Genomic DNA, 27922 nt, shown 5'->3' on the forward strand with positions numbered 1-27922 from the left:
TTGATTTTACTTTTTTCCCCCAGGTTGATCACTGCTCTGTAACCACAGCTGCTCTGCTGCTGAGACTGCCATCTCCTTACCTTCTCTCTCCCTGTTTCCAATTACTTCTATTAGGAACACAGTCACTACTTCAGCTCTGTGGTACTTCTGCCATGCTCCTTGTTACCCGTGCTCTGAATCCAGGCCCAGGGCATCAGGCTTGTGCGCAGGGATCCTTCTTGGTCATTATTAACCTTCACAGCACACACAATCACTGCTGAACCAACCTCCTATGGAGCAGCCAGACCAGCGTGCTAGGCACATAGAGGAGAAAAGACTCCATAAGAAGGGAACTAACCACCATGCTTGGGAAGCAGAGCAGGACAGTACTGAGGTCAGAACTCCCTCCTTATCCCAACACTGCTGTAGCAGAAGGGAATACCTTCCCTTGTCCACGTCATCACATGCTGGCCTCTTGCCTCTCTGGAGATCACTCCTCTGCCTGCTGCCTGCCATTAGAGCACTGAACTCGGTGGGCAGGTTTTTCCGGCCCCTGGTTCCCATAGAAACCTTCCCACAAGCAGCCATCTGGGACAGAGCCCAGAGAAAGCAGGAGGCTCACCTTGCTGCTGGCACCAGGGCAGGGTAAGGAGTGTGAATCACAGCAAGAGAAGGCTCCTGCTGTTGTATGATGAGGCAATGTGCTGGGGCCTGCCCACAGAGCCAGGAGTCTCCAACAGAAGGTGCTGAGGCCATTAAACTAGCCCTGTGGTCCTTTGCCACCTTGCTTCCTGTCCCACTCCCACTCACTCCTCCTGCAGTAAAGCATAAGAGGAACTGGGAGGAAGGTTTCCTGACACAGCCAGGCACTGCCCAGTGCAAGCCAGGAGGAGAAGGAGGATATATGGCATATGGGATTGGTACAGTAAGTACTTTCCTTTGACTGAGTGACTCTCAAACTGTGACAGGAGACAGCAAATACCATAAGGGACTCCCATGAAGCCTGGGACACTGCATGCATGAAATTGCTATGGCTAACTTAGCTGACACTTAGCAGACACTTCTGGAAATGAGCAACAGCAAAGGATACAAAGGAAAAAACACATTAGAACCAAAAAATATTAAAGGCAACTCTCAAGTTCTCAGAACTTTGAAATTAAAACAAGTTTTTGCCCATGCATTAACCTCAAATTTAGGTTTCCTATATGAGGCAATTCTTGTCACTCAAGAGGTAGCCTTCACACTTTGAAAGAAACATAATTTTTGTAAAATTTAAATGGTGCCTGTTATTTGTAGTTTTATTTGTTGAATTCAGACTCTAAAACTGGAAGGGGAAGGACACAGTCCTGAAGGCTGGAAGGGAAGCACACAGTCAGCATCAGATATAGCTACTGGAAACATTCCATCTGCAACACCTTTGTCAGAGCTGCAAACACATACCATGCAGGATTATATCCAATTAGGTTTTCCAGCAAAGGTGTCCTTTAGAAATGGATGTTTGCAAGGGAGACCTGTGAATTTACTTCCATTTGGCAGTTTCAAGCCTCCTCTGGATGCACTTGCTCTTGCACACAGCTGTGACAGGAGAGATTTCTATCACCTGGCTTCCTACAAACACCAGGTAACAATCTCCTGCTGCCTGTGTTTCACTTGCTGGGCCTCTTTTGCCATATGATGTCCACCCAAGCCTGCTGTGATAGTGCCTGAATGTGCTAGGCATGAAATCACCCTGTCCAGAGCCTTTCCTAAAGTAGGATCTTTATTTTGGGACAGAAACTCCTTCTCAGGAGTATTCTTCCCCTGCTGATTTTAGCAAAAAAACAAAACACAACACCAAAAAGCTACCAAAAAAGCAAAAGAAGACATTTTACAAAGCACAGAATCACAGAATCAACCAGGTTGGAAAAGACCTGAGAGATCGAGTCCAGCCTATTACCTAATACCTAACTCCTCCTGACAACTAAACCATGGCTCTAAGTGCCACATCCAATCTTTTTTTGTATGCTGAAAATATTATAACTAGCAACCATGCAGGAACTGCCAGTGAATACCACCAGGAGGAACAGAACAAGCATAGAATTATTTTCATCCACTGTCAAAGGAACAGTATACACAACAGTAAGTGGCATGGGGAGAAGCTCTTCTTTCCATTATGCTTACTCTGAACATGAAGCAACACTGCACACAGTAAATGCCACTGCCACTTCTGGATTACCAGCTGCTTTCCACTGTTATCTGTCCTCTGGAAAGGGAAAGAAAAGATGTTTTGTGAGAGAGAAAAGCAATTGCAAAGCCACTGTACTCTTCCAGATGTCATGCACCTAACTGTAGTTCTAGAAGCCTCTTCCAGCTCAGCTTTTAAGATCCCACGGAGATCGCATCCAGTTTAACATTTAGACAGACTTCCTCCCTCGTAAGTCAGACCCCGCACTGAATCAGGCAGTTCATTTCTGTCCTCTTACACTTGGGAAGGCTTGATTGCCTAATCAAAATCCTGGTTTGCTCAATGAAATGCACAAGAGGAGCTCTCACCAGGAAGCCCTTCACCTTCCCTTCCCTTCCCCCATGAGTTTCTCCCCAAGGTCATGCAAAGCCATATCCTGGAGCTGCAAATGCCACCAGGCCCACAAGTCAATATTTGCTTTGCATGTATACAGTCAGAAGAAAACTCCAGCTTCACAAACGAGTGGGTAAGTGAACAAAAAGCACAGCCACACACCTGACCAAGGGGCAGACAAGATGCAGACAATATATGCCACTCACACCCTGACACCTTGGCTTTTTAAGTGATGCAGAACCCCACAAAGAGACACTGATATACACCAGCTCCTGGTTCAGGAGTCGACATGGTGCTGGTGAACCTGGGTCACACCAGAAACTATCTGTTTAAGGCTTACAAACCAGAACCAGCCTCACACTCCTTTGGGTGTTGAGCAACTACACCCTACACTACAAATGCAGGAAGGAGATGCTCAGCTAGCATTTCATCCTTTACGTTCTACCATACGACTTCAAAAAGTTGGGGGACTTCAATGGCCCTCAGACCACTTACTCCTAGCAGAGGAAGTAAATTAGAGATAAAACAAAAGCCTACAGCAGTCCTAAAAAGCAGCAAAGTGTGAGGGCCTTGCAGAGCTAGATGGGCAGGCAGGAAGAATGGAGCTGATGGCTACAGAGCATCACTCAGGACTCACTAACTGGTATCACAAACTGACTGCAGGAGTGTGGTGGGGCAAAGTGCCTCCTCCCAAGTGCTCCAGTGCTATGAGAGCAACATGTAACAGAGACAACAAAAACTAAAGTGGAACTCTGTGTCTCTGGCCATAAAGCATCTTGGAGACTCCTGGCCACACTGGAAATGCGACTCCACGCAGCAATGTAACTGAAAGGTTTGCTGTGGCAGAGCTTGATCTCTGATCGGTGTCCAACAAGTCTGCCTGCTGTAATGACAGAGAGCCCCACCGGAGCTGAAGCTGCTGAACAATTTCCAGTTTATACAAAAGGAACAGAACAAGTAACTTCCAGTTTTGTATCCACTTCATTTTGAAAACAAGGATGTGAAAACACAGAATCCTGTTACCTACTGCTTACACATTGGACAGACAGGCCATAGGTGGACTTCCTGATTGTAGTTCAACGTGTCAAGCTTGCTTCTATAAAACCCACTCCCCGTTATCCTCTTATGTAGAATGCAAATATGCTACACGTGGACCTGTATTTTCTTTTCAGAGCTGAACTGCCTTTTATTTATCTAGCTCCAAAGCAGACAGCTGATCCTTTATTCAGTACACAGCTTAAAAAGGCTGAAGCTCTTCTAAAATCTGAAGATGACAAAGTCATAGAATCATAGAATCAATCAGGGTTGATCATCTAGTTCCAACCCCCCTGCCGTGGGCAGGGACACCTCATATTAGTCTTCCTCCATGTGCTTCGTGAAAAAAAAAACAAAACAAAACCACCAAACAAACCACAACCAAACTTACTTGCAGCTCTGCTGATTCCCTGTGTTGCTAACACAAGCTCCCCACACTTTAGCTCTGGAAAGCAGAAAGGTTTATCCTTACACAGCAGATACTTGTTGCCTGCTAAGCATGAACTACACTGCTGTGGAGAACTTCTTGTTGCTCAAGACCCTTGGGATCAGAAGAGGAGGAGTTTCCCCTTTCCTGGTGCTCCTATTATTTGAGTGGTGAGAGGAAGTGTGATGGGAATACAGAGTGCTCCTCCCATCTCACACATTAAACGCTGCTACACAAACACAATCCAAGGGTTTCTGATCACTGTCTAAGGGGCCCCAAACTTATTCCATGAGTCAGTTTCTTCACAGTAAATGGATGGTGCAGGGTCAGAGCACTTCTGCAGCACTCTACAGGAACTCACTTCCCCCCAAACTCTCCAGAAGCAGTTTTTTATCTTTTGGTGCATGAACTTCTGCAAGTTTGCAAACTATTTGTCAGATATCTGTGAAAGGTAATGGCAACTGCCCAGTTTCATTTGCTATACAGAAGTCTGAAAGAAAAGGTTTCAGTTTGAGATGTAGGGTTGTACCAAGCAAAGAAAGGTTGACAGACACTATTGACAAATATTTAAAAACAGATATTTTTGAGTCTTTTACATGACATCCTAAGCAGTGACAAGCCATGTCATCCAAGGCTTAACATCACCTCCAGATCCAGCCCCTTAGGCTCACCCAGAGTGAAAGTTTGATTCCCAGGTTGGTCTCATTTACTGTTCCCAGTGACAAAGGAACAACAACCTGAAGATCAGCTCTTCCCTGACACAGTCTCTGACAGATCTGCAAAGTTTTAGCTGCCAGGGTTTGCAATTCACTTGGTGAGATGAAAGAAAGGCTACTTTCAGGTCACTCTCCTGTAGCTCTGTTGTATTACTCTTTGCTCTAGCATTAGCAAACCCCTGTCAGATTTACCAAGCCGAACTCTGAGCAGGTTTCACTTCATTTGTCTCTAAAGAACCAGCTTTTTAAGGGAAGCATATCCCACAGCACTCAAGACTTTTCTCCTTCAGGGCTGTTTTTCCAGAACTCAACTTTCTGAAGAGGCTAGTAACACCCAAAACACCTCTCAGGACTGTTTGCAAAGCTCTTATCCAGCATGTCATGTTAGACTACTTATGTCTTGCTCCTGCACAAATTTACAGGCATGGATAAATCAGAGGAAGAAAAAAAAGACAAAATATAAAATGGGTCATTAACGTTTGTAACATAACAAGACAATCCCCCTAATGTTTCCTGTTACTGGGTATCAGGAAGGTATCACCTCTAGAATAAAAGAGCTGTCATGTTATGGATATTTTCCCTCATCTCTGAATCATCAGGCACTTCCTAGCCAAGAAACACTGCACTGCCTGGGCAGTGACAACAGTTCTTGTAGCCATAATAATACCAATACCTATCTTCTCCTATCTCATAAAACAAGTGTGTTGTCATTTCTCCTATGTTTTGTGGCTTTTTTTTTTTAAGCCAGGAACAAAACTGCTTTGTTATGGATACAACTTGTTGCAGTCCAGTTGAAAAAAAAAAAAATAAGCTGACTTCCTCAGAGACAAAACAGATGTGGCAAGACACTCCTCTTCCCTACCCAATGTCAACAGTGACACAGCTGACCAGTGAGATTTTCTCCAGCATCCTCTGATCCTTACCCTGTGCAAGCTTTACATATCTAAAATCTCAACTGTGTGATGAAACATGGTGTAGAAAGAAGTTTAAAGATGTCTTTGTGCTGCTGAGGATACAAACCTGAAGTACCAACACCTGTACATCTCTTGAGGGACATTTGGGACACTGTGCTCACAACATACAATGAAGCTATTTGTCTACCACATCTTGCCTCACTGCTGCAGGCTATAGGGTAGGATATAGGATCAACAATGTGATCCAGATCAACACCTAGGACCACCTCTGCTTTAGCCAGAAGAGCTGTAGGACCACATACACCAAAATACCAGGTACATTACTTTTAGCACTACTACTTTGAAGAGTTGCGATACTCTGCAGGATTTATTTTTCTAGGTTTTGTTTCCTTCTTATGTTTTGGTGAAAAGTTTGCAAAAACCAGAAGACAATATCATCCCAATCATTTCCAAAACAGTTACAACCTCAAATGCAGCATCACTTGGGAGGGGTGAGTACACCAACTCCTTTGTTAAAGCATCCCAAATACTGAACTTGGGAAGCAATTTTGGAACAAACCAACCAACTCACTAAGAATGGCACTGAGACTGGCAGCTCATCTGATACAGATCCCTTAACCAATAATCCCTACTGTTACCTTGCCACCTCAGGCAAGAGATGTTGAGTCTTAAAAGCTAAACGTATTTTGATTATTGCCTACCATTTAAGGTAGGTCCTTTAGAATGCTGATATTTGTAAAAGACATCATCCCACAGGAAAGCAAGCAACAGGTTAAAAGCACAGCAAAGAGGGAAAAACTACATGACATTAGCAAAGGCCTCAAAAATGGAAAATTATTTCAGTAACAGTACTTCACTCACCTCAATAGTTGATGTTAACTCTATCATCACCCTATCAGGACATAGTTCCCCCAGAAATATGTCCTGCCTCTCTGCTGCCCCCTTCACCCTTCTTCTGAGGAAGAGTCACTATGAATGACACCACCCTGAGATGACCAAGATTACACAGTATCAAAACATTATCCTAAACAGCAATTAAGGAAGGTGGCATCTGCTATTTAAATCTGTTAAATACATAATTAACGTACGTTTATATTAACATGATGCAAACAGTCCCCAACCAAACCTGTTTAATTACATGTCATGCCTCCTGTCACATCCTTCCTTCCTATTTACTTCATGAGTTCTCCAGGAGAGGAATCTGACCTTTGTTTCAGCGTCAGGAAAGCCACACACAGAGCAAGCTATTCCAGAAATAATGAAATACATCTTTATTCCAGTGACTTTTTATTTCCAACATGCCACTCCAGACTCTGTAGCAGCTGAAAAACTGCTCTAGAATTCAGATTATCCAGAAAGCAACTATATTCCGATCAGAAAAAAAGCACAGCAGTGCCCCACTCCTGCTAGTCTGGTAGTTCCTTCATGAGTGATTTTGAGATCCCACCTCTCACTTCTGAACATCTACTATTCTTAACTCCAGCAATACTAGAAACAGCAATAAAGGATCACCCATTTCCTCAAGGAAAGCCTTTTACTACTTTATTCCCACCACTCTCCCTCCCAAATGTTTGCAGCAAGCCATACAGAATAATGAAGACTGTGACACCATGAAGTAGGAAGCTATGACATCACATAAAAAAAACCCCACACCAACACTAAAATCTGCCTGCTTAGAACTGAAGTACCTGCCTAAATTCAGGCATCACTCAAAACATTAGGAAACCCAGCAGCAACAGGTAAGAGAATTTTCCTCAGTCACCCTTACCAGCTCTGTGAAGAGACAGCAGCTGTCCCCGAGCCCACAGCCACCGCCTGCAAAGTGATTTAAATCCTTGTCACGGCGGTTCTTTCCTGCCCTGAATTTACATCACCAAGTACGAGGAACTCAATTTGTCTCTCAACTTCCTTTTAACATTTACTACAGCTGACATCACAGGGCCTGCAGAGTCTCTGTTTATGCCCACTGCCTAGAGGACACTGCCATATTTCCATCTGTTTCGTGTCTGTTCCTTCCTCCCAGCCAGACAGGAGACAGGCTGTCTCACCCCGGGGGCACCTCCGAAAAGACGCAGGCGTGCAAGGCAGATGAGGCTGGCAGAGCTGGATGGAGAAGACCACCTGAGACCCAGAGCCACGGAGAAAAGAGGCAGGTTACGGGAGAGGCATATCCCGAGGAGCAGGAAGGCGCAGGAGCGGCTGGGGGAGGGAGAGAGCAAAGCCTGGGGGGAAGCGGGGAGCAGGCAGAGTACGCCCAGAGGGAAAACGTACCCCAGCCTGCCCAAGGGAGCCTGACGAAGGAGCTGTGCACAAAATGAGTCACTCGCCAGAGCCCAGACCCTGCGTCAGCGCAGCAGGTGAGCGGCAGCCTGCTCAGGGATGGGGAGGGAGGGGATTCCTCCCTTTCCCTCACCGCTGCCCGCAAGTGGCCTAGGGAGCGCACCCCTTGCCCCCCCCCCCACAGCCCCGGGAACAGGGCCGCCCCACCGGCTTCAGTCCCCTCCCCTCAAGGGGCACCGCAAAGAGTAAGGGAGGGGAGGGGTCGGGTGCCGGGGGAGGTGGGGGAGGTGTGTGCGGGCACGCCACGGCTGGCGCGCCCATTAATGAGGAGGAGCGGAGGTGGCAGTCCCAGAGGACGAGGGGCGGCCCGCCAAGACCTCCTGCCCGCGAGCAGGAGACCTCCCCTTCCCCCCACGCCTAGCGCTGCTCGCCATCGCCGGCCGGGCCGCGGCAGCTCCGCCGACACTGACCTGCTCTCGTAAGAGATGTCCCCAGCACCGCCTGCCCGCCGCGCTGTCCCCACAGGACGGGCGCTCGACCCCGACCCGGCGGCCCCCACACGCCGCTCCGGAGGGCGCTGCGGCGCACGCGCGGCATCCGGGCGGCGGCGCGGAGCGCTGTGGGGGCTGTAGGCCGGGGGCCGCCGCGCAGCGGGTAGCACCTGTTGACCCCGCGTGGTGAGCAGTAGGGGTGGCTCCTACAGCCCCTTCGCACAGAACAAGCGGCATGAAGCCATGAGAGGTGCAGTGGGGGCGCTGGGAGCAAGAATAGGGAGGGTTGCGCTTAGCCCTAGTACAGCCTCGGAGGCGCGGGAAGAAGCTGCTGAGTTCTTTTCCATCATTCAGGTCTAGATTAATTTCTCCTCAAAGCAAGGCACACGCCAACTACTGCTTTACAGGTCGCGTTTCTCATGGACACGGACGACAGGGGTGTGTACCAGAGTGCAGTGGAAGAGCCATCTGGTCTCTGCTGGGGGTGCGTTTGTTATTTTTTATTCTACAAAGGAGGAAAGAGGACCACAAAACACAGGGAGGACCTCGGTGTCTATGTGTTTTTTTTCTTGGTTATCCATTTGAGTGATAGTTTGAAAAGTACCAGTGTTTAATTACTTATCCTTTTCAAACAGGAGGCTGAATAAATGTTAATAGCACAACCAGGCAAAATGCTTTAAATGCTCCAAACTCACAATGTTTGAGACATTTTGAATGCCAGTCTAGTCTTTCAGTTAGTTCTGCTTTCCTTAAATCACACTTGAAAAAAGAATCGAGCAATTCTGTTCATGCCATCTCTAAGTAACAGAGGTAATAGAGAGCATTTTATTACACACAAGCAAAGGAAGTGGCCTGTAATGTGACAACAGTGCGAGAAGACGTAATGGAATCATTCCAGTTTAAGTCAAAGGGAGAAGAGTTTGGCTGAGTACTGAATGTCCAGTAAAGCAGAGACATCACAACAGCTGGTTCCTAACCCACACCTGGAAATACGATTTTCAAACCCACATGTACAGTATTAAACTAGCAAGGGAACACTGAAGGACTACCAATCTGATGAGGCAGGAAGTTCTATGGCCTTTTCCTTTCATTATTCTGATTTTTGGGGCTTATTTGCTGCCCAAATCACAGTACTCTGAAAGCCAGGAAAATATTTTACCATCTTTTCAGACACCTGTAGAGAAAGTTTAAGAGCAGAAGAGTAACATGGAAAGGGAAGTGGGCTCAGTTCCCCTTACCTCTGCTCAGTCAGTTATACATGTCAGGCAGCACTTGGCACTGCTCTTGAAACAGCTGGCAATGCTAAGGGGCTCGTGAAAAGTACTGTGATAAAAGTTACCTTGTCACAATCAAGCGTTTCTCAGTAACTCAGCACACAGTAGACGGAAGCTTGATTAAACATCAGACAAAGAATGAAAAGCCCATCTGGAATCAAGGTGGTTGTAAGCTCAGGGGGTTAAATGTACTGTAGAGAACCAAACCAAGGTGACACAGTAAGCAGACCTGGTTCAATAAGGCTTTTATTGTTACCCACACACCTTTGCAGAATATACCTAAAGTGCCAGCTCAATTTTCCCACCCATCTTGTTTTGGTATGGATCCAGCGCTGGCCGAACTTCCTGCTTCAGGAACTTTGCCACCTGTTCAAGTATGGGAAAGAGAGAATTACCAAAAGAAAGGGCTTGCCCTCTCCTACCCATTCAGACCTGCTTGTCTCACTGGGGTCTGTTTCACAGAGACACCTAGCACTCTGACAAGTCCAGAGTTAAAAATGTGAAGCCCACAAAGAAAGACAAGGAAGCCAAGGAAAATGAAAGAGATAAATGTGTCTTAGTAGTATGGGCAGAGGTACGTAACATGTACCCTCCCTGGAACACAAGAGCATGCAGGATTAAGCAACACACTGCATTACAACCTGTAACACCTGTAGCCTCCTTCCACTACTTCACCTGCTGAGGAGCACGTCCAGTGAAGGAGGAGGGATCCAACAGACTTTCAAGTTGTTTATGGATAGGGGCAAAGTAAGAATCAGCACGGACACGGTCGATGAAGTCATTATCACCCCCTTCCTGTTTCACAACAGCAGCAGCTTTCTGGGAGAGAACTCGAATCCTCTCGTGGCAGTCCTTCAGGAGTAGAGGGGAAAAGAAAAAAAGCTATTCCTTTGCTACTGATAGCACACATCCATCCCACTAACTTGTGCAGGAGAAACTTCAAAGTGTAGTGCACTGGGTAACACACAACTGAGACAGCTTGGATTGACTGCAGTGGCTCATATACCATTAAAACAAGATTGTCTTCATGCTTCCACATCTGCCCTTTGAAGCTAAAACAGTCTGAATGACACACACATATCCTGTTCAATTATACCACAAACTTACAACACTGGAATCCTTTACACTTCCTCCAACTCCCCAGATACTCTTAAGAGTTGTCATAGGATTTTTTTTTTTCAGTTGTTCTATTCTTTACTTGCATGATTTTTTCAAAGTCAGGCTAGAATAACTGTTCCCAAAATATTCTATGTACTATGTAATAAAGGAATTCCTTATTCACCACTAGTCAAGCCCTGTATGGAACATCTTGGGAGCACAACAGCATAAAACCTTTACAGGTTTGGAAAAGGGAAAAGAAGCAAACTTAATGAGCAGTGAGATGATGTAAACCATAGCTTACATAAGGACAGACTGAAGGAAAAAACAGCCACTACAAACTTGAGGCTTTAAGACATTCTCCCAGACAACCCTCACATGACACTAAGACTGGTAAAACCCTTTATATAACAGTTTTTCTGCAACACTTCTAATGCCTTGATTTCCTATGGAATCAATGTGTAAAAACAAGGGAACCCAGCTGTAGTCAGGCACCATCTGCAAAATCAGATGCTGCCCTGCTGGCCCTAAAATAATCAAGCGGTTGCATTTACAGCCATGTAAGAGTCTTCTCCTTACATCTATTATCCTTCATCTGTCTTCAGTTAGGAGAAAAATTATCTCCCCTTCCTCATTTCCTCCACCCAAAGGCCATCTTGCTTCCACACAGACCTGCCTTAGGTGAACAGATCTGGATATTTAGGGGAGTGAGCTGTTCAGTAGTGGGGAAAGAAAAGTGAGTTTCTATGCTGCAATGTGGGAAAGCACAGAAAATGTGCTGTTCTGGGGTTCCCAGAAGGTGAAAACAGAACGTATCAATGTGAATAAGAACAGATTTTACAAGTGTACTAAACTCCATCACTTTGTAATTAAACACCAACAGAAAGAAGGTAGGCAAAGAGCAAACAAATGAAATTCACTCTTCAATCTAACCAAAATAGAGGGGACCATTTAGGTAAGTGTAGGATACTTTTCTAGAGAACCATGAGACTTACCAATATGGTGTGACCCTTTATAATTTAATTGGGAAGCTTAGACCCGGTGACAAATTTGAGACACACAGGGAAAAAAAAAAACAATCCAAACCACTAAAAAGCCCTGACAACATGGGTGAGCTGCCAGAGAGATTCCAGGGAACTAGATCTTCACATCCTGCTCAAAGCTCCCAGCAAACCCTTCCACTATTGCTATCTTGCAAGTTTAACTTCTGTCCCTGATGTGGAAATAATCATAGAAGGACAAATTACTATCTAAATGTAAGTGGAATGGTTTATTAAAATGTAAATTTGGTTATCAGTTATCATAATCAGAAACTGGATTATGAAATCAACTGCTAAGAAAATATAATCTAATTGTGTCTGGATTTATTTACTGAGGAAAAGATTTAATTTCCATTTGCTTGAACACATAAAACTGAAAGAAGGGCCAGAATTGATGACAAAAAGCACTACCCTGAATTAGAGAAGAGTGACACATGAATGAATGGTTCATACTTGCTTTTTCATTAACAGCACTGATTAATTCTTTTAATTTGTAAGGTAGCCAACTGCCAACATGTTCCATTTAAAGCAGCCTGGCCTGTGTTCCAAGTTCCTTCAAACATTTACAAAAAGAAAACGCCTACTAGTATCTAATATAAAAATAGGTCTCTCTCTTCTCCAGCACAGACAGACAGATTAGCTCAACACACAGTGCTCCAAACAATAAATATGGATCTCCACAACTACTCTCTCCTCAAAGAACAGTCTGGCTTTGCAGCACCACTGTACTATTAGTAACTGTGGGAGCAGGTGGAGAGCAAAGATAGGTGATGTGGTCAGGCACTTCTGTTTCTCTGGAATGAAATGCCAGGCAATGAACAAAGGTATAATTTTGACTCCACTTGTACCTGACGATTGCCCCCAGCTTTCACCATGGCCATGATTATATTCTCTGTGGCCATGAAGGGCAGCTCCTGACGGATCCTCCTCTCAATCACCTTAAACAGAGCAAATAGAAACAGCATTATAGCAATTCTGTGAACAACTGGGATTCCAAGTGAAATTTCTCCCTTTCAATCTCCAGGACTGGAAAATGATGCAAAGATTGTTTCGTTTTTAGAACTTAGCCACAGAAATCCAAGTATTGAACCTGATAATACTTAGACTGTTTATTTTGTAAGGGGTGTTTTTAACCTATAGGTAAGTTACAGGACAGTATAAGATCTGCCTAGACAGTATTTTTTGGTGGTAAGCTCTACAGATCCATTGTGTAGTTCAGGGGAAAATATCCTTTTGGAGAAATTCTGAATTTACTACCTTTTGGTTTCAAATAGCACCCTTTCATGTCTGTCCTGCAAAGAGTGAGAATATAGTGAGAATGAAGAGCAACATTCAGAAACCGCTTGAACGAACAGATAAAAACGTAATCCTTTGAGTGGGAGGATTTTTGATACACTTTGGCATGGGTGCAGCATTATCAAGGATGCAACACTGCCCACGTTATCTCCTGCTTTACCTTTGGGTATACCACAAGTCCCTCGGAGATATTCTGCAGTGTACTCAGAATGATGTCAGCTGTGAGGAAAGCCTCAGCCAGACACACGCGCCTATGAAACACACATACCCAGGGCCCCAGTTAGCAATAAACTCTTCCAGTCTACCTCAGATCCAGCTCTTCAGTTTCTGTAAATAGCATTACTGTGGCCCTAAAGCTGGAACTGTAACTCTTAAGAGGTGCTTCTTGTTGCTTAAAGGTCACAACCAGGAAAGTTAAAGAGCATTTTATAGCAGTAGATCTCAAGCTGGGGAGATGGGAGGAGGTTTTGGGTTTGAGTTGATGATTCCTTTGTTAGTAGAGATTGGAAGAGAGAGGCAGAGTGAAAGCACACACACAGAAAGCTCCAAAATAATTAAACCATTACAGAGCTAGGAAAGAGGGCAGCAATTTATACAGCTAGGAAATACATGTGTGTCTTCCCCTATGTGTTCTGTGTTGCCCTGTCTACCGATCCTACTCTCCAGGAGCAAGAGATGGTGTGCTGTCATGCTGTGCCTGGCTGTGCTTAGTGGAGAACTTTCAAAGTGAACCATGCATGTGGTGGGGGCCTCCTCCAAGAGACCAGCTCCCAGGTCCTAGCAAAAAAGGCATGACAACAAGGAAAAGAGTAGGAAAAGGAGTAGTTGGGACTGAGCTGTATCAGTCAAAAGGCTTCACATCACGGTGCAGCAATTACAGCATCATCCACCTGCAACAGCAGTGCCTGGCCCATTCTAAACTGTGAACCTTTAGAAGGCAATAGTACTTGAACCTTGTGCTACATTTAAGGCTCCCAGTTCTGTAACATTGTCTTCAAAAGGACTTTGGTGCTTTGTAGGTTGATAGCATTTTCTCTGACTTGCTCTCCTTTCAAAACATTTTACCTTTAACAAGAAAAATCCAAGGCATAGATTTTTTTTTTTTAATTGGATTATGAAGTAGACAGATGACCCTTTCTATTAGATGAGGTGAAAATAAAATTTTCATAAAAATAAAATAAAATAAAATAAAATAAAAAGATTCTGCTGTATCTCCCAACACTTGGTAGCTATTGGGAAATAAACACATCACATCAACCAGTATTCAGTTTCTTAAATGTACCTTGTTTTCTGCTGCCTGTGCAGCTCTTTCCTTAACAAGACTAGCAGCTGTGGAGTAAAAGTCTTCCAGCAAAAGATCTTCTATGCTTTTGTGACATTTTATGCACACTTTATGTTTCTGGAGACATTTTTATAACAACATTCTCATTAAGAAACTGAATGCTAGTCTATAGGCAAAAGTGCTGTTATTCATGGCTCCACAAGCCCCATATTTTAAAAATCTAAAGATTTCTAAGATTCTAGGAGATCAGATTCAGCAACAGAAGACTACTTTGAAATTAAAATATATTAAAAGGTAAATACGAGATGTATACAAATCTAGAACTAACTGGGAGATGGATTGCTATAATTTACTTGAAAATTTACTATAATTGCTATAATTTACTTTATTTTCATTACAGATAACTTTTGCTCTTCTCAAAATAGCAATAATGAAGAATTAGGAAACAAAAGCAAAGTGTGCTAAGCAGCATCTAAAAGACCTGCACAGGTTTTCATGAAATATTACTTCAAAAAAATATTATTTTTGTGCTTTTTTTTAGATCTGAACTACTTTGTGTAAAGCTTGACGCCACAAAAAGGTGAAAATAAATCTCTTTAGATTATTTGGAGAGGGTTAAAGTATTACAGATAAACTGTTGAATTATTCTTAAAGAAGTTCAGAGCAGCAGGGTCAAAAACCACACTCAAAACAGACAGGAAAATCTGAGAAATGAAAAACCACATTCAAAACAGACAGGGAGGAAAATCTGAGAAATGTAATAACTGCTACAGTATGCTGTGGAAACAGGAAGACTACAAGAGCAACTTATTACCAAGGCTTCTGCATCCGTCCCTCTCTCTGCTGATCTACTTTGCAGAAGATCTTGATGTTAACAACACCCTAACAGTTTTCTTCTGATCTTAGAGAGGAAACCAGTCTGTAGTCTCTAGATTCTACTGAGACTCCTTTCCATCAAGGTGGTAACTCGTGGTTTTAGTTTAAACCCAGTATTTTCTAAATTGCTGCATTGCAAGGCCTAAACAAACCTGTTGGCACTGTCATCCAACGTTCGCTCAAACCACTGCACAGAGGCTGTTTGGAGGGGATCCAGCACCAGAGTCATCAGGTGTCGAGCCAGGCTGCAGCAGCGTTCTGAACGCATTGGATTCCTCTTGTAAGGCATAGCACTCGAACCTGTGAAAAGGGAAAGAGAGATGGAAACGGGACATAGGAGCAGTGCATTCAGGAACAAGGGACGAAGTTCCTGCCCCAGGTAAGAAAAACGTGTCAGGAATCATGTTTTTGAGTAAAGCATCAAAATAAGATGATTTTGTAAGGACAAAATGGCATAAAGAAAATGACACCACCACGATTCCTCTTCCGATCAGAAACATCAAAACATGGGGAGGAAAAAAGTGAGAAGACATTCGGCAATTCTGCAAAATAGAAGAAGTACTACCACATAAAAAGAACAAAGGGACTTGATTTTTAATGCAGCATTTAGCACCATCTCTCTAGGCTACCCATGGCAGCTGTGTTCAAGACCCTACAGGCTCAATAATATTGTCCAGAAACTTCTACTGTGCCTGTTGCTCTGGTGAATGGATAGCAAAACCAACCACAGAAAATAGAATGAGTCAAGTAACAAATATGACTAAGACTTTATTTTCTTATTCAGTCCTATACAACTACTCAGGCTGCCTGCCTGGCCTTTCTTCCATCTAAAAGCCCTTCTACCAATGCCAGAATCACATCACTGGTATTCTTCTGGCAAGGATCCAGTCCACTTTCATTGTTCCAAACTTGTCTCGGTCAAGCAGAAAACCTACAGCTCCAACTAGCTTCATGAGGAATGGGAAACACTTAAGTACTCCTCTGTGGGGAGTATGCGACTGCTTCTGCTCTGCCCTGAAACCCAGGAAGTGCAGAAATACAAATCTGATTTTTATTACTTAATATCCAGAAACCTTTGGGTAAAGTGCATAATTTTTCCCCCCTCTAAAAAGTACTCGATAACAATGTCAAACCTCAGCTAATTTGGAGCCACTTCTGTCAGTGACATTTCTAAGTTTGCTTAAAAGGCTGCACCAACATAAATGAAACAACATATAGACTGGTCCAAGAAATGTCTCCCATCCCTTACCAATCTGTTCTTTCTCAAAAGGTTCCTCTATCTCCTTCAGGTTGGCCAAAAGACGAATGTCAGTACAAATCTAGAAAAAAACAGCAAAAAATTAACAAAGAGAACCAAACTAATACACACTGATATAAACTCTTGTTAGTTATCTTGAAGTGTTTGCAGCTGTGTCAAGAACTAAATTTGGGATACAGTGAAACGTTTGACAAAAAAAAAAATTGATACTGCAATCACACTTCCTGGCCTAAAAATCCCAATCAAGAAAGAATAAGGCAAAAAAGGTGTCCACAGTATCAGAATAGAACAGGACTCCAAGAAGGGCAAGTGTTTGCAGGGAGACACCAGGAGGGAGCAGTGAAAATGCTTAACAAAATTACAGTGATTTGCAAACAGATACACGTGCATTGAAGCAGTGAGCCTATAAAACAAAAACAGAAGAAAATACCACAGATCACTTTAGGCCAAGAGGAGAAGGAAGAGGGAGGAATATAAATACATCAATGAAAAGAATCCACAAGGAAGGAGAAAATAACACTATTATCAGCAAAGCAATTAACTAGGAGTAAATGGTGAAATTTAAAAACTCGTACACCACCAGGAAAGACATTTACTCCAATTGGATCAATTTAGCATAGATTAGACTAATATCTGGTATGGGATTTGTTGACCTATCTTAGAATCTGCTCAGTAAACTTGCTTTATTTGCCAGTGGTCTTAAGATTTTTGAGGTTTGATTACTAGGCATCTACCCTGTGGTGAATTTACACGATCACAAAGAGAACAACCAAACAAGAAACAGCAATTAATTTTTCTTGAGAACAGTGTTCTGCACCACAAGCACCTTCTCTTCAAGATCTAAAATATATCCCTCTCTTCCTAGTCTACACAAATAGGGCACTCACCTTGTGTATAGATGCCCCAAGACTGGCAAGCACAGACAGGACTTCAATATCCACCTTGCGACTATAGGTCTGCCCTGTGACCATGTAAGACCTAAAAATAAGCACATAAGTTGAGTGTTCCAGACAGATACAGCTGCATTGCAAGACTTTGAGCAAGGAGTGACCTGGCTTTTGAAGTGGAGGGTTGTCATTCTGCCCTGACAAGAACAACTTTGGATACCGGCTGTCAATTTAGGGCAGTGTGCAGATGGGAGAGAGGAAAGCAGAGGGGAAACAGACAGCCATGCTTTAACAGGGAGACAGGTAGAAGTGGCCTGTTTAGGAGGTGAAGTTTCCTTTGGGAAGCTGCAGCTGGGAATGGAAGATGGCAAAGGGAGGTAAGTCCACAGCAGCACAGTTTGGCAACCAGAGGAATCTGGACTAAGATGAAGAGCAGGGGTCACTTCGTTAGCACCAGAGTTGGGTGACTCATCATGCTTGTTACATACCGCTTAAATCCTGCCTTTGCAGTCACTAATCTGTCCAGCTCTTCAACCTCAGAGTGAAGGAAAAAAAATAAAACAAAGAGAACTCAGAATGCAACAAAGGTCAGAAACAGCAAAAAGGATCCTTTTTTTTCTCAGTTTATTGTCAACAAATGTTATACTTGCTGGGAAACACCCTCTCCCCAAATCCTGCTCATTGTCACATGGGTCCTCGTCAAGCTGGCCTCAGAGACCCACCACAATGCCCTTGTGAACTTGATGCCAGAAGCTACACGTTCTCCCCAAAAGAACAGCATTCCAGAGGGGAGAACTGCAAAGACAGCCTGGAGTGGAGACTTGCCATCTGACTTACTTTACTATGGTCTCCCTCAAAGAGCTGCAAGAAGCTGGCTTGAGTGCCAGTGGTGCCTTTTACACCCCGAAAACGCAGGTCATTCCGAGCCCGCTCCAGGTTCTGCAGGTCCATGCACAAGTCCTGAATCCACAAGCAGCAGCGTTTCCCCACAGTGGTGAGCTGTGCAGGTCTGAAAATCAAGAACAAAAAGTGATTTGTTGGCAATTTGCACAATTCCATTAGGATGACTCTTCGCTGCTCAGTTTGTTGTCAAGACCTCCTTGAGGGTTGGTCTCCCTGACTCCTCTGAGCACAAATTAATAAGATTTGGCTTACACAGGAAGATGTAACAGCACATACACGTCACCAGTAAATGGTAATAAAGATATTATCATTCTTTTCAGGAATTAGATGTAATTACATCAAGAGAAAACAGTAACTGAAGTTTCTGTATGCCTTAGGTGATTAAGAAATAAATGAGAATGGATATCTGACAGTGTTTCACTAGTACTGCTTTTGAGAGTTTCCTAAATAAAGTGACTGGAGTCCTATTAGTCAGAATATCTAGAATGGGTTTCAGGGCATTGTTCACGTCAAGCAGAAGTGCCTCAGTCAGTGCAGGTGCCGCTCCCAGAGCCCCTCGCCCACTGCAGGTGCCGCTCCCAGAGCCCTTCAGTCACCCACTGCAGGTGCCGCTCCCCGGGCCCGCTCCGCTAGCGGATGTCGCCCTCTGGCGGCCGTCGCACCGCGTCGCTGGCAGAATTCTGCCCACCAGGGAGGCCGGGCTCTAGAGACTGGGGGTGCATCCATCTCCCACTTTAATTGTTCGCTGAGGGCACAGGGGACATCCTGGGTACCTGATAGCACTGGCGTGCATTTCTCAGTGCAGAAACATCTACATACCCGTTGTGATTTTAACTTATTCCTCTAAGGGACTGTTGCTTTTTGTTTATAACCCCCCTCCTTCCTGAGCCTCTGGGCAAATGTGCAGTAATTAACAATACTGTTAGCCAATGATGTTCTTAGGACCTCTGTCTTGACATAAGTATCTGCAAGCCTCTACCACTATATGCCCCTGCAAATGCTTTGAGGAGAAAATGGGGATAGTAGACAGAGCCCTTCAAATTATCCACATGAACTCCAGAGATGACTTCTGTAGTATCTGTAAAAAGTGTATGTGCTGTTTATGTTCAGACATAAAAAAGGAAGCATACAAGACGTGGAAGCAGGGAAGGGAGAAACAGGAGGAATACAAAGAAAGTGTCTAACACTGCAGGGATGGGGCTAGGAAAGCCAAAGCTCACCTGGACAGTCTCTGGTGCACTGTGATGAGGGGCAACAGACAAACTTGAACACAGAAGTTCCACCTCAACATGAGTTAAAACTTCTTTACTGTGAGGGTGATGGAGCACTGGAACAGGCTGCCCAGAGAGGTCATGGAGTGTCCTTCTTTAGAGGCTTTGAAAACCTGTCTGGATGTACTCCTGCATGGCCTGCCCTAGGTGATCCTGGCTTGGTAGGGGGGTTGGATTCCACAATCCCCAGAGGTCTCTTCCAACCCCTACCATTCTATGATTCTATGGATTAATTTGCTATGGAATGCAAAAGGCATCAAGAAAGTCCTCTGCAAGTACATAAGCAGGAAAACAAAGGGCTATAGAAAACGTGGAAATCTTCACAAATGAGGCAGACACTCTGCCAATAAAGGACACAGAAAAGGCTGAGGTATCAGCGCCTTCCTCACCTCAGTTTTTACAACTTTGCCTTGCATACACTTCTTGAATAATTCTTTGTACTCGTTCCAAATGCCAAGATAAAACTGAGCCCAGAGAATTCTCCCATAAAACCACAGATCAAGAGAGGCCTAGGACTAGAGCTGATTGAACTGACATGGCAAATACAGCAAGACGCTTAATCAGAGACATGGCCTGATGATGCTTTCTCTCCTTTTGAAGAGATTTTAAAGTGCCAGACATTGACTCTGACACAATCTCTGCTTAACTTCCCTGCTTCTGGTATACCTCACTGAGGTAAAAGATCCAGGCTTACCTCAGAATGTAGTTTAATGCCTCTGAAAACAAACTGTTCATGGGGCAGCAGACAGTAATCTACTTCAACAACAGACCTATCAAGATCTTCTTGTTCTTTTCAGTAGTCTGCCTAAAAATATTCTATTCTATTCTGTTCCACCCTATCCTATCTTGCTCTGTTCCATTCCACCCTATTCTACCCTATCCTATCCACAGTCAATGTCGGAATTGCTGCACAAGAAGCGTAAGTGAGACAAGAGACAAAAATCAGGATGATCCTGTTAGAAGAAATTCTTCCTGATTCTTCCCAGGGATGTATGAAAACAGATGGATCTTGAATCATCACTTCAGAAGAAAGCTTTGGCTATAGTGACAGAGTAGCTGTAGTAACAAGTGGCCAGTAAACCTTTCCAAGCTGCAATTGAAACTACCTTAACTGACAGAAAACCAATGAAAATGTGACTGGAAGACAGGCTTACTGCAATTCCCAGTCATGCTTTTTGAAGCAGCCCAGAATACACACATCTGTGCTTGCCAGGAAGTCATTGCTCATGAAGCTGTGTTAAACAACTGCTGACAACTAGTCAAAGCAACAGCTCAATTTCCTGAGATAATCTGGAGTTAGGCACACACTCTTCTTCTGAACCAACAGCAGTGTCTTAATGACATCCAGCAGGACCAACTGCCACTGTTTGGAGATGGGAAAGAGTGATGGTTTTAAGGCTATACCTTTAAATTTTTCTCACAAAGTTCGAGCAGAAAAGTGAGAAAATGTAAATAAATCACAATTGGGTGTAAAAAAGCAAAATGATTATTCTAAAGACTTCCACTGGAGAGATAGAAATGTTTAAGAGTTTGTACTCAAAACAAGGTATGGGCAGTCTCTCTCAGTCTGTCTGCTCTGTTTCTCTTCTGGCTGGAGATAACACACACACTTGCATACTGACCTTGACAAGCTAAGTTTAACAAACCTCTTGGCTTCTTTGCTTTCTTCCTTCTGCCAGGGGGGTCTGGGGAAGGAGGAGGGAAGAAGCACAGCCCCTTTGGGGCCAGGGGGCTTTGTTGTGTTTTTTTGTTGATTGTACATATTTGTAGATGTTGTGAATAGTGTATATTTGTACATATTCATTGCATTTCATCATAGATTGTAGTTTTGCCTGCAAATACAGCTTCATCTGCTTCCAGACTGAGTTAGTCTGGTTAGTGTCAGTGTGGGAGGGGGATTTCAACCCACCACACTGTAACAGAAAGAGAAGGACAAAAGAAAAGCAGTAGCAGGTCAATTTAGCCAAAGCACAGCTGATAAAATGAAAGCAAAGGCTGATGGCTACTTACTGGTAGTGAGTGAAGCCCAAAGTAGGCATGTCAGCATACTTCTCAGCAAAGTCAGCCAGCCGGCTGATCACCCTTGCGAGCTGGTGAAGGCGAGAAGGAAAGAAGAGAGGCAGAATGAGAGAAACCCAAAACTCACAGCAGCAGCCAGCATGCTTATGCACAAGACCACTGTGAGAAAAAGGGGAGAGAAACAACTGATACTCTCCTCTACTAACAGAATTTGCTGTACTTCATTTTTTTCAGGGCATGCATATTAGTTTTGCTTGCTACAAAACTCAAGCAAGAGATGATACACGTGCTTGGACTTCAGCTCAAACTAGTCTAGTCCTTGTGCCCGACCCAAACCCGAAGCTGGTTTATCTCTCAGTATTTTCTCTATCCCTGGAACTGTTCAGAAACAAGCTGCTATGGGTATAACTGACAGATGTGAAGGCCAGGAAAAACCGTGTGCCCAGACTTTCAAGTCAGATAGACAACACTGCACTACACTCCCACTGTATCTGAGTGCAGAAAATTGTATTTTATCGTGTCCTGAATGCTGGCACACTCCTAGGAATATCGTTAACAGGATGCCTCAGCTGCATCTGAAAACACTACAGTTGTTTTCTGAAACTAGTATCTGTGGTACAGATAAACAAGGATCCACTTCTAGTTCCATGGAGAGCAAAGAAGCTTTGGGGAAAGACTTGTGAAAGGAACGGAAGGTAACTGTTTGCTTTCTTGAGAATAATCCAGTCAGCTCCTCTCAGGCTCCCAGCAAGGCTTAGGAAAATCCAAGTTAAACACAGCCTACTCACAGGACATCAGCACTGCCCACTCCTGAGACACTGTGCACAACTGCCTTCTCACCTTGGGTAGCAGCAGGTCAAACCCATCACGGAGGACAATGAGATCCTGAAAGAAGCAAAGAAAGGAAGTTTGGGCCATGTCTGAAGGACCAGACATAATGACTTCTCTCAGAGAGGACACAGATAATTGAAATATGCTTTGTATGCTCCAAAGTCATCTCTTAAGGTGAAAGTTCTGCTTTCCTTCTCATAGCAAAACTTGCAGTGAACTTGCTGGACACATCATTGTTCCTCCTATACTATCCACAGAACTTCCTACTAGGCACTTAGAAGACCCATTTCCACTGACTGAGCATGAATGATTATTTTGACATACTCCTGATGCCCATGGAACGTTAGACTAAATCATTCATCCCAAGTGGAAAATGCAAGCACCGTAAGTTAAAGACAGCAGGAAAGTCAGTGAAGTGACCAGGCAGCAGTTGTATTTACTCCTTGAGACTGAAGCACAGCAAGTGTCACAAGGAAGGTGGTACTACCTGAAAGCCAAACATGCTTGAAGAGTAGGGTAAAAATAATCATGCAGCAGCTTCTCATATAAAAAAAGTGGATGTGAAGTTAGCAGTGGCCTGGACGTGGGGCAACAACAATATATACACTGAGAAATCAGGCATTAGTTTGCATTCAGTTTTAGACAGTTTTTTCCCAAACATTTTACAGTTCTGTAGAGCAGTGGTACTTTCTTTTTCGCTTATCACACTTATCCACTCTCTTTGCCACTGAAAAGCTTTATTTACTCTAAATTAATATAGAGATTCCAGGCAGCAGTTGAAGGCTCATGGGCTGTGTGTTTCAAGTGGCCTTGTACAAGTCACTGAACTGTTGGTGTAACTGACAGTTCACAATCTCTTATCTCTTTGAATATTTAACATGCAAGCAGAGCTTACAGAACAGTTCGTTTGCAAGCAGATCTAGCTTCATATCAAAAGAAAGCAAGAGAAACTTGCCCTCCTAGGGTAGCTAAGATAAAGGGGAATTAACAAATCTATCTGATATTATTTTATCAATAAAAGTCTATAAAGAGCTACCATGTAAGCACCTGCAGCTCCGTTCAGCCCAGCTCTGCCGGCAGGAAACTGAACTATGATGTTACCGTATTATCCCCTACGTAACAGGAAGTTGCTCCAAGGTGAATGATGGCTGCAGCTTTTGGGCAGCAGTGGGCGAAGGTGTGAACGTGAGCCATCACATCGTGGCGCAGCTTCTTCTCTTCCTCTGCTGCCATGGTGAAGTCAATGTTGTCCAGGTTTGCTTCCATCTCCTGTATCTGCTCATCGGTGATAGGAAGCCCGAGTGACTGCAAAGGGAAAAGAACTTTCTATTTCTTTTTGTCTTTGAGACAACCCAACCTGAGACAGGAGCTGTTAAGACCATCTCGTCCCACATGACTTCTCATGGAAACATGGCAATTGAGCATAATCAAGAGCTGTAACAGGAAATGCTTTTATTCTAGGGTTCTCCAATCTTTTCCAACAGCATGGGATTGTGTTCATGCTTAGATGTTCCTCATGGGCTTCCCACTTTCCTCAATGATGCAGCACCCCTGTGACAACCATAAAAAAATAGACAAGTGGGGAAAACGACATAAAAATGTTACAGTTTCAACTTCTTTTAATGAAATATACCCTTTGAGGGGGTAGAATTCAGCCACCATGTTACTAGCTACCTTGTGTCGGGAAAAACTCTGGATCACAACTAGACCCACACAACTGTAAGCAGCAAGTGTAGAACATAAGAATTTTAAAAGTCTCACAATGAATTTAGCATTACTGCCTTTTCCAAATTAAAATGCTAGTCTTGGGCATTAGTAACTAGAAGTCACCAGCCAGGAAGCTTCAAGGATATAAAGTATTACAAAAGTTGCTTCTGCTCAGAATCAAAGTGACTGAAAAAGTGTTTTTCCCATATGGAATCTGAACTAGGTCTGAATTAGCAAGTGAAGCAGACATGTCTTTGAGGTCCTCATCAGATTAGTACCCATAGAACTTTAAATATGATGCTGCAAGTGTATACACAACCATGAGTGCCTGGATAAAGAGGAAAAGGACCTGGCCCAGACTGCTGTCTTTGAGGTGTATTGATACAGAGTGTAAGTGCCTGAAAGCACAGGGACACCTGAGCAGGCAATACACTCTTGTGCCAAGATCAAAATCTCATGCCTTGTCCACATCCATGATCTGCTGGGAAAAGCTGACCACAGCATGCAGCCATTGACAGTTATACAGAGAGGAAAGAAATAATCCCCCAGAAATGGGACTACTTGTCACAGACAGGATTACGAGTGAGGCAAGGTAGTGCCAAGGCAAATGCTGTTCTCATGCATCCACAAACATCACCTGAGGCCTCTTCCCTTTGAGTTTTTGCTGATACTGGCAGTACCTCAGAAAGAAAGCAATCAAATGGCCTTGCAACTAAGTAGAACTACCCAAGGGAGAACACAGGGTTTTCTCCAAAGCACCAGAGGTCAGTGATGCGCCTGCTGCATCGTGAAGGTACAATTCCTCTGAGGCTGTTCCAATGCGATGAGCCACTGTAACAACTATGACTGTTCATTCACCCCTATTCCTTAAGGGCAGAGCAGAGCAGGCAGATGTCATGAAACATCTCCTGCAAACAGAGTAACATTGGGCTGCTCGTCTAATAAAGAACCTGTGACATAAAAGCGAAGAAAAAGATGTATGAGGGGCCATCTTGGCTCTTATAGGAGAGGAAATATACACATTTCACATGTGCAAAACACTGTATTGTCAGTTTGATGCTGCAGGATGTCAAAGCTACCTTTAGAAGAAACAAAAGCTCCATGGAACTTGAACATGACTTTCAAATAACGTTATTTAGGTCGAGAGCTCAAGATTCAGACGAATAGGATGTTAATAGAAGCATTATAATACAAATGAATTTATGCTAAAAAAAAAATTTAAACTAGAATTTTGGAATGGGTATAAACTCAGATGCTTCAGCTTTTAAGCCCAACTAACTACTATCAGTTGGGAAAAGATCAGTTTAAGTTCCTCTCTTACTAATCAGATGCTTTGCTGAGTCTCCTCCTTTAAACTCCTGGTATTGCCTGTAGTAAGGAACAAAACATTAACTGTAAAAAAAAAAAAAAACAAAACTTGTCTAATCCAGTTTCCAGTGAAGTAAGTTTTCAGTCCTTAATTCACACATTGCAAGTGGACTGCTTGAAAATTTCACCCCTAAAGAAGGGTGCATATTGAAACCATTTACCCATCCTCATACTTTATCTAAAACTTAACGTCCCCTGCAACTACTTCACTGCAACTTTCAGAAAACCTATTGTTAGACCTTCCTAATCTTGTGCTTTACTACTAGTGTTGCCCACAGTCCATTATTTTTTAATGGACACAATTTAACACTATATACCTTCAAAAAGGACCCTGAACAAACTGCTTTTATTATTGGTAACTAACTAGTCATTGACAGAGCTAACAGGTGCTGAAAATAGCTGACTCTTCCTCTTTCGGTCCAGAGCTGACATCAGAAGACAAACTCCTCTGTAATGAGGAGAGAGATAAAAATAGCAATCTCTCTCTTCCCACTACAAAAAGAGTGGTAAAGAAATTGCAAGATCTGTCTCTGCTTTCTGGGGATAAAACTCTACAGTAGCAATGGGACAGAAAGCAAGGCAAAGAGGCAGAGGAACCCCAAGTTAAGGGCTTGGGAATGCAAAACTAGTACTTTCAGCAGCTTGCTTCTTCCTATTGGGCAAGTCCTGTATTTTGTTCTTGAACAGCAGGAAAGGTGATGGTTATCCACTTGAATTCACATGGCAGTGTTTATGTTTTAAACGTGGTAAAGCTCCTTAAGCATCCAGTCTTGGTATCTACACTTCCTGTAGATGAGGTTTGCAGTCTGCTCATTCCAGCATCTCAATTGTGACAGCAACTAGCATGTAGTATTTCAGAATGCAACTTGTATTTAACACAGGTGTATAATTACATCTTCAGCTTCTAAAACATCATGTTTGGTGCAGCATACTATCAATGAGGCTGCTGTAGTGGGATGATCTGTGAATGGAGAAGCAGCATATTCGTAACACTGCTTGTTCATTCTCCAGCATGCTGTTTCTCTGCCCTTACACTAGCAGCAACGTCCAGATAGACGGCTTGGATTGCTCCCTAACAACCCCAGTGCTTCAGAAATGGAAAATAAAGGGCTGTACAAAATGAATGGGCAACTGTTGAGTCTGAAAGATAAAGCCATCCTGAGAGCACCCAGGGCAGTTTTGTGCTTGTTTTTCCTTTGGTTTTTTTTGACAACGTATTTCAGCTTCTTCCCTGTCAAAAACCTGATACGGATTTTCCTCGCAGTGACAAAGAATCAAGTTAATGAACCTTAAAAATCAATTGTCTCAACTAAGTAGCAATAAACGGCTGTACACATGACCAAAGTCACAGTAAGAAGGTCTAGCTTAAACTAGACAACAACCTTAACTCCATAGACTCTAACACAACAGAGTACAACCATATGGATGTATTCCAGTCACTGCTTCTGAACACTTGAGCTGATATCAAACTTGTGCTATAAGGGTTGCTGTTTGTGGGTTTTTTGGTGGCATTTAGCTGGTGAGAAACATAAGAATTCCAAGGGTAACTGTTCTAATCATTTCAGCCAAAAGTAAACTTTTCTCAGCTGTAAGAACTATTTAAACAACTGGCTGCAGATGTGTGGGGTGGTCCAGTTGGCACAGACTGATAGCAACCTGATTGCATGTCTCATCAGTCACACCTCCTGAAAAGCAAACAGTAAAGCGCTAGAGAAGGACACTGATGTTTACTCAGAAGGCAGCCTCCTCAACCCCACACCCCTCAGCTGTTTACCAAAACCGTTACAAAACTAATTCCACAAACGAGGCAAGGGGGAGGGTACGAGCCAAGCAGAGATGATTTGCTGGGGGGTAACAGGTCCGTGGATTGCACACGAAGTGTCCTGTAAAACCGGCCTTGCACGACCTCCACACCCCCCGTCCCCGAGACACGCGAAGGGCCGCCCCAGAGTCGCTCCGAGCAGTTCTCTGCCGCTCACGCTGGGCAGACCCGGGCCGCTGCAAACCCAGGCCGCTGCTCGATCTCGTTTCCCAAGGGCAGCTCTGGGAAGCCAAGAGAGGCGCTTCCCGCCAGCTCCCGCGCCGGGGGCCACAACCCTGACGGCGTCACTGATGGGAAGTAGGACGGGGCCATGAGAGCCACGACAGTTCTCCTTGCCCCCCTTGACCCAGCCCTCGTCCCACGCCAGGGACGGGACATTGCCCCGTCCCGCCGTTACCTTCTCGGCCTGGGCGAGGTAGAGCCAGAGGCGTCTCCAGGTGCCAAACTTCTTCCTCTCGCTGAAGTTGTAGCCCATCTCGGGACTGGCGTATCGCGACACTAGCGGAGAGCGGTAGCGCGCCATCGCATCCTCCTCAGCAGGGGGGGCCGCCATGGCAGCAGCGGCACGGTAGCACGGAGCGATTTCAGCCG

The 27922-nt window shown here is 44.0% G+C and overlaps 1 protein-coding gene across 3 annotated transcripts; it reads right to left on the reverse strand.

The window, feature by feature from the left end:
- Positions 1-9911: 9911 nt before the first annotated feature.
- Positions 9912-27847, reverse strand: ADSL (adenylosuccinate lyase). Of its 3 annotated transcripts, XM_054387113.1 has the most exons (13): positions 27729-27847; positions 23536-23739; positions 22444-22488; positions 21595-21674; positions 18248-18419; positions 17899-17945; positions 17411-17501; positions 16515-16584; positions 15418-15565; positions 13268-13358; positions 12660-12749; positions 10349-10525; positions 9912-10039 (listed from the first exon to the last, which is right to left on the reverse strand). In XM_054387113.1, exons 1-13 carry the CDS (start codon positions 27804-27806, stop codon positions 9953-9955), a joined length of 1380 nt encoding a protein of 459 aa, XP_054243088.1. In that variant the 5' UTR covers positions 27807-27847; the 3' UTR covers positions 9912-9952. The 3 variants fall into 3 exon arrangements, with proteins under 3 accessions (XP_054243088.1, XP_054243090.1, XP_054243091.1); XM_054387115.1 differs by lacking the exon at positions 22444-22488 and having other exon boundaries at positions 27729-27839; XM_054387116.1 differs by lacking the exon at positions 10349-10525 and having other exon boundaries at positions 27729-27839.
- Positions 27848-27922: the final 75 nt, after the last annotated feature.

Source organism: Indicator indicator, chromosome 14 (assembly GCF_027791375.1).
Source record: "Indicator indicator isolate 239-I01 chromosome 14, UM_Iind_1.1, whole genome shotgun sequence".
Taxonomy (NCBI): Eukaryota; Metazoa; Chordata; class Aves; order Piciformes; family Indicatoridae; genus Indicator; species Indicator indicator.

Bases quoted from the DNA above. Each gene is read 5' to 3' on its own strand.
- ADSL (XM_054387113.1), bottom strand. From the start codon at position 27,806: ATGGGCTACAACTTCAGCGAGAGGAAGAAGTTTGGCACCTGGAGACGC. The intron at 17,946-18,247 runs GTAAGTCAGATG...CTTCACTCTGAG, and splicing joins TTGAGGGAGACCATAGTAAA to GTTGAAGAGCTGGACAGATT. The intron at 16,585-17,410 runs GTGAGTGCCCTA...GTTTTTTTCTAG, and splicing joins TTGGGGCATCTATACACAAG to ATTTGTACTGACATTCGTCT.